The 6,651-nt window shown below is 35.2% G+C and overlaps 1 protein-coding gene across 1 annotated transcript; it reads left to right on the forward strand.

Annotated features, from left to right (window-relative positions):
• Nucleotides 1-344: 344 nt before the first annotated feature.
• Nucleotides 345-6,516, forward strand: eevs (2-epi-5-epi-valiolone synthase). Its single transcript, XM_056253706.1, has 5 exons — nt 345-678; nt 2,004-2,637; nt 3,350-3,586; nt 4,957-5,209; nt 6,022-6,516. Exons 1-5 carry the CDS (start codon nt 437-439, stop codon nt 6,105-6,107), a joined length of 1,452 nt encoding a protein of 483 aa, XP_056109681.1. The 5' UTR covers nt 345-436; the 3' UTR covers nt 6,108-6,516.
• The last annotated feature ends 135 nt before the right edge of the window (nt 6,517-6,651 follow it).

The raw sequence follows: 6,651 nt of genomic DNA on the forward strand, positions 1-6,651 counted from the left end.
TCGCATTCTCTAAACACTGATATTGACATAGTCCTCGGAATCCATAAATATACACACTTTGGTGCCTAATGACTTTTTTTTGTTGTTTTTTTTATCATTAGAAAAAAAAAGAGGCATAGCCTAATTCCCATTTATTTATTTTGTATTTTTTTGTGAGACATTCTTTCTTGATCAACTATAAATTAATGTAGCATGAAAATGACTTTTATAATTTACATAACTTTCCGTTTAGCTCTCATAACGTTTCGACACATTTCATAATCCACACGTTTCGACTCGAGGCGTTTGGTGCACGTGTGGTCATCGTCATGTAACTGATCGTAGCGAACGTGAGTTGTGTAAGTTCAAAGTCTGTGAGACATCACGGTTTTGGAGAGAGATCATCTTTCATAAGTTTTCCTCGCAAGCTCCTCCCTGGTTCCTGCTGTTGCACCCCATGACATTATATATCGACTCTTCAAATATGGAGAGACCTGATGAACCTTTAACAGTTAATACACCTGAAATTCGGCAGTCAGCTGTTCCTTGGCACCCATCCTTGGAGACTTTGACGATGGAAAACCTCAACAAACAGAAGGAAACCGTATTCAGCCTGGTGCAGGTGAAGGGGACGTGGAAACGCAAAGCAGGGCACAATGTGAAGCAAGGAATGAAAGGACGAGTTTCAGCTGCTAAAATGTGCGTATAAATCAATAAGTATTCTGAACATTTACAGAAACACTTATAGGCTACTATTTTATTTATAAAAATGTTGTCAGGTGTGCTTTAGGTGTAACTTTTCAATGAACTAGTTTTATTCAAGTCAAAGGTCGAATCAACTTAAATATTTCATCACGTCCAAATAACTCCTACTGTCCTGAGAAACTGCACCCACCTGTGTTCAGGTTTTTTTGACTCGCTTAGAAAACATTCAAAGATACATTAATTCTTTTTTTAGGGTAGGCTACAGCAGGTAGTGTTTGTAAGAATAGTGCAGGTAAGGATGTTTTTTTTAATCTGATTTTAAATTGCATTATGATTATGTAAAAATGTTATATATTTACAACAAAGTAAGGAGTTGAGTAAAAATGTATGTTAAAGACCTATTTTCCTGGTTAATTGTGATTACTTTTGGCAATTCATAGCATTTAATGTACAGTATTTTTATAACAACACCTGCTTTGTTATGCTATTAGTAAATGGACATAGGAATAGAGCTACAATTTTAGTTCATACATATTTCTCTTTACTTCACACTATGTCTCCATTAAAACAGGAGGAGTCAAATGCAGGCTGCATTTGCATATCCACTACTTATGTAAAGCAGGTTGTGTCAGTATTACAGAAAAGTGCTGTATTGGTTTATGTTGTTACACTGTGTTTAGGAGAAAACTACATCCAAGGGGTCTTTTACACCTAAATATTTGAAAGATAACAACATGCTGAAAGGGCAAGGGTGAAAGGCCATAACTGGTTACGCGAATATGGGTAACATTTGACAAATTAAAATGTAAAATTAGTTATTACTTTTAGATTAGTGCTGTCAAATTGATTAATCGCATCAAACACAAGTTTGTTTATATAATATATGTGTGTATATATATTAATATATTATTTATATATAAATAGTAAACATGTATATGTGTGTGCGCGCGACTGTGTGTGTGTGTACAATGCACACACACACATATATAAGCACAAACTTGTATGTCGGATGTGATTAATCGCGATTAATCGATTTGACAGGACTAGTTTAGATATTCTTGACTATTGTAGTCAAACCAGGATATAATACTTTAACTAAACGGATGTAGTATATTCTTGACCTGAAAACAATAGAAGGGTTAAATTATTTTTTTACAAGTATTTTTACAGCAGTAATTACTGTATATTTTTTTATTAGTTTGAGAACAGAAATAATGCAGTATGGTAGCACCACTTTTTTGCAATATATTCAATTTGACATCTTTAAAAAAAAATCAAAAACAAGCTACAAAATGAGTTATGAGCTTTATATGTTGCAGTTACGAAAGCACCTCCTCTAGTGGCACCACCTGGACAGTGGTCACCCCCATCACCTTCACATATACAGTTACTCAGACCAAAAACCTTCTTGACCCCAGCAATGACACTCTGCTTTTGGGCCACATCAGAGACACTGAGCAGCTTGAGGCCGTACGGTCCAGCACCAAGCCCTTAAAACGCTTCATAGTCATGGATGAGGTAGTGTACAATCTCTATGGTTCTCAGGTCACCGACTACCTCGAGGCCAGACACGTCCTGTACCGGATCCTGCCCCTGCCCACAACGGAGGAGAACAAGTCCATGGAAATGGCTCTGAAGATCCTGGAGGAAGTTCACCAGTTTGGTATCGACCGGCGCACGGAGCCCATCATTGCCATCGGCGGTGGGGTCTGCCTGGATATCGTGGGTCTCGCAGCGTCCCTCTACAGAAGGCGCACTCCATACATTCGTGTTCCCACCACCCTTCTGTCCTACATCGATGCTAGTGTCGGAGCAAAGACGGGCGTGAATTTTGCAAACTGCAAGAATAAGCTAGGCACCTACATCGCACCTGTCGCTGCATTCTTGGACCGGTCGTTTATACAGACAATTCCTCGCAGGCACATATCTAATGGTCTTGCAGAAATGCTGAAGGTACAATAAAAGTTTTGTTGTTTTTTTACTATATTTATTATTACAGTTTTTACAATCGCTAGGACCAGTTTCTCAATACTAAGGCCACCTTTTTAAACGCTCCTTGCTTTCTCACAAAATGCATTCAATTACTATTTCTATCAACACGTTTTCTCACAACCCTCACCAAAACTCAGGCCCAAACTATTGAACATAATAGTTCAAAACCTAACAGAATACAAAACTGAACAAGACAGCAATTTTGGTAGCACTTTATTTTAGCACTGTCATGTTCCCAATGTACATACTATGTACCTATTATAGTTATTACAATTACTGGGTAATAGGTAATAACCCTGAACCTACCCCTTAACCTAACCCATGTATTATATTCCCTTAAATTACCCAGAACCTTTTCTTAGGCAAGTACACGTAAGTGCACATACTGTAATTATTATTATTGGTATACTTCTACCTGTTGTTCGTGTTTTTGGGTCATTGTTTTTATGAGTGAGAAAGTGTGTTTGTTGGGTGACAACCTTAGTGTTATGGGAAAACGACTTGATCTGAGAGATGTGTTTTGGTACTTGTAATGCATTTTGAATGTGATATGAACTGCTCTGCCAAGCTGAAGAGTTTTAAGAAAAGTCACCAATCTAAGTATTGAGAAATATGTCCTAGCATCTGTATTTGTCAAACAGATTTGAATTAACTTATATTTATATTGTTGTAGATGGCTCTCATGAAGCACAGAGGGCTGTTTGAACTTCTGGAAACGCAGGGACAGTTCCTGTTAGACTCCAAGTTCCAGTCCGCTAAGGTCTTAGAAGACGACTGCATTGACCCTGCTTCTGTTTCCACCCGTGTCGCTATAGAAACCATGTTGGAAGAATTAGCTCCAAACCTGTGGGAGGATGATCTTGACAGACTGGTCGACTTCGGTCACCTGATCAGCCCCGAACTAGAGATGGTATCTTTACTTCTTCGACTGCACATTCTACTATTTTCAAAGGGTTGGGTGGGGTTATAAAGGCTTTCCCTCATGATTAATCCGTTTCGCCTTAAGGCGTTCAATATTCTTTTCTTGGGTGAGATCAATTTTTTTTTAGGAATGTAGAGAGTCTGAAAACTGTTCTCATATTTGGATGCAGTTTCTCCACATTAAAGTACCTGAGACTGTTCCTTACAAAAAATAAGTATACCTCATGTTCATTTTATGAAGTATATTTTTAAGTGTACTTTATGTATTCTAATATCAATGTACTAGAAGTATAACTTGTATGTGTAGTTTGTCAATACTACTTGGGACTAAGTTGGCCCACTTTTTAGTCCATAAAAGTTTACTTTTAAGTACTTTACTTTGAGTACACAAAAAGTTTAACACTAAGTTTTTAATTTGTACAGCAACTATATTACAAGTGAACTTGTAGATATACTGATAGTTTACTAGTAAAATACTTGTAGCACATTTTTTAGTTTATGCAAGTACACTTTGAAGTATACTCTCAGTAAACTACTAGTTTAGTTGTTTTATAGTGCAGATTTCCTTTAGTTAACATAACATACCATCACACTTACAGTTTACTATTTATTAATGTATTATTTTTGCACTTTAAGTATATTTAGGTATTCATTTTTTGTATGTATACTATTTATATATAACGTTACCTTTGACTGTACTTTTAACCCTTTCCATTTAAAAACTTTGTATTCTAGCTTCATGCATCCTTTTTAATCAACACTTAAATATGGGTAAGTTTCGTAAAAAAAGAAAAAAGAAAAAGAAGAAGCAATATTTTAAATAAAAAGCTGAGAAAATCGCATTTTACCGAAGACTTCGTCCGGATCGGTTCAGAACGATGATCAAAACATAGATGGAGTAGGTTGAGTCCATCAAAACATATGTGTTTTATATTTTATAAATCAATATTTTCAAAGAGTTTAAGTTTATATGACAGGATGTAAAAGTATGTGGTATTTAAGTAAAAAGTATTTAATAGGCTATACTCAATCAAAAGACTAAACACAACTACAAGCCAAGTATTCTTAGAATACTAAATTATACTTTTAAGTATATCTCGGTCAAAAGATTGAGTACAAGTATAGGCCAAATATATTTAGATTTGTCTGTCAGTATGAGTCAAGTATACTTAGGCTAAGTATATTTCTGAGAAGTACATAAAAGGTGGACTGAAAGTATACGTTTTTATTTTTAATTTAAAAGAGTATACTAAAGCACACTTGAATAAACTTCTTTTTCCTAAGGGGTGTTTCAGGCTTTGGTTTTACACATGCTAAATGCATGTGAAATACTTAATCATCCCTTTTTCCATGTTTTAGAAAGTCCTACCAGCTCTACTCCATGGTGAAGCAGTGAATATTGACATGGCGTACATGGTGTATGTGGCACGCGAGATGGGGTTGCTCACAGAGGACGAGAAGTTCAGGATCGTCTGCTGCATGATGGGAATGGAGCTGCCGGTTTGGCATCAAGACTGCACTTTTGCTTTGGTGCAGAAATCTCTAAGTGACAGACTACAGCATTCTGGAGGACTCGTGAGAATGCCTTTACCAACAGGCCTCGGAAGAGCAGGTAATACAATACAACTAGTGTTAGTCGAAAACAGACTGAAGCAATTTCATGTATTTTAACAAACTAATTTTGAGTTTGAATAATTCACTGAATGAATAAATTACTATACAATTATTTTGTAAATTAAATATGGGAAAATTATGAAGTTTTTACATGTATCCCTACGCTACCTGAAACTTGTATGTCAGGTAGGGATATGACTTGAGCTTATTAAAAAGAAAAGATAAAGCACCTAAGGGGAATTTTTAAGATATTGTGTAAAGTGATTAATCCTCTGGTACTGTTCGCATGTCTGTCAAAAATGACCGGAATTAAAGTCATAAATCTTGAATGCTTTGGAGAACAGACTTAAGTTTGGTCTCTTTTTAAAGACAACACCTGGCAGATTATTGCTAAAGTGAAAAAAGTTATAAAATGTTACATTTATTGCTATTTTCAATTTTTATATTAAATGTATATTTTACAAAACACGTTTTACTCTAAAACTGTGAGAAAATAAAAGCCATAAATCTAAACAAGTTGTGTTCCAAATTTGATTTTGATATCTCAAAAAATGAGCTTTTAGTAAGAACTTTTTTGTCCAAACGTTTCCAAAAGATGAAATTCGTCTCTTATTCATTTCCAATGCAGTAATTTTTGACCGCGAACAATACAAGTGTGACTATTTTTACCATTTAACCTTTTCGAATCATGTCCATGATTTTTTGTGTGTTCACAAAGCAAGTGCCAAAACCTTTTCCAAGTTTCGTATCATTCTGATGAAGTAAAAAAATTAAAAATAATAAATATTCTTACCCTCATTCCTCTCTTAGAAATCTTCAACGACACTAATGAAGACACTCTGTTCCGAGCGTATGAGAAGTGGTGCGATGAGCTCAGCACTGGTTCACTTCAATGAGGTCACCTCACAGATGATCTGACACCAATGTTTACATATGGGGAATCCTCTTAGCTTTAACAATTTCTACTTGTGTACTATTCTATGACAGCTTCTATTTCTTTTTTATTTTGTATACAGAAAACATCATGTACATCATGGGCATTTAAGTGTTTTACATTTAAAACAATTGCTTTTCATTACTGTTAATGCCATTTTTGTAAATGGCCGTGAATAGAGGAAGGCTGACTTGATATGTGAAGATCTTTCTATAGTTGTGTTAAAGGGGGTTCTTTACGACCATTTCATATTAGATAAAGGGACATTTCGGTTAATCATGAAATCATGTATTAAAGCTAATAAAGTCTACCTAATGTGTTTGATGTAATGCATGCAAGTTTATAATAAACAATGCATTTATTAACAACAAGACTGTTATGAAGAGAAAGATATTATGTTTGAGAGCCTAGATACCATATATGTGTGGAAAACATGACACCATTGGTTTGGTATTCAATGAATGTATATTTCTCTTGCTTTTGTCTTCATAAGCCTTAAAAACAAA

Source organism: Rhinichthys klamathensis, unplaced genomic scaffold (genome assembly GCF_029890125.1).
Source record: "Rhinichthys klamathensis goyatoka isolate OS25496 unplaced genomic scaffold, OSU_Roscu_1.1 h1tg000109l_1, whole genome shotgun sequence".
Classification (NCBI taxonomy): domain Eukaryota; kingdom Metazoa; phylum Chordata; class Actinopteri; order Cypriniformes; family Leuciscidae; genus Rhinichthys; species Rhinichthys klamathensis.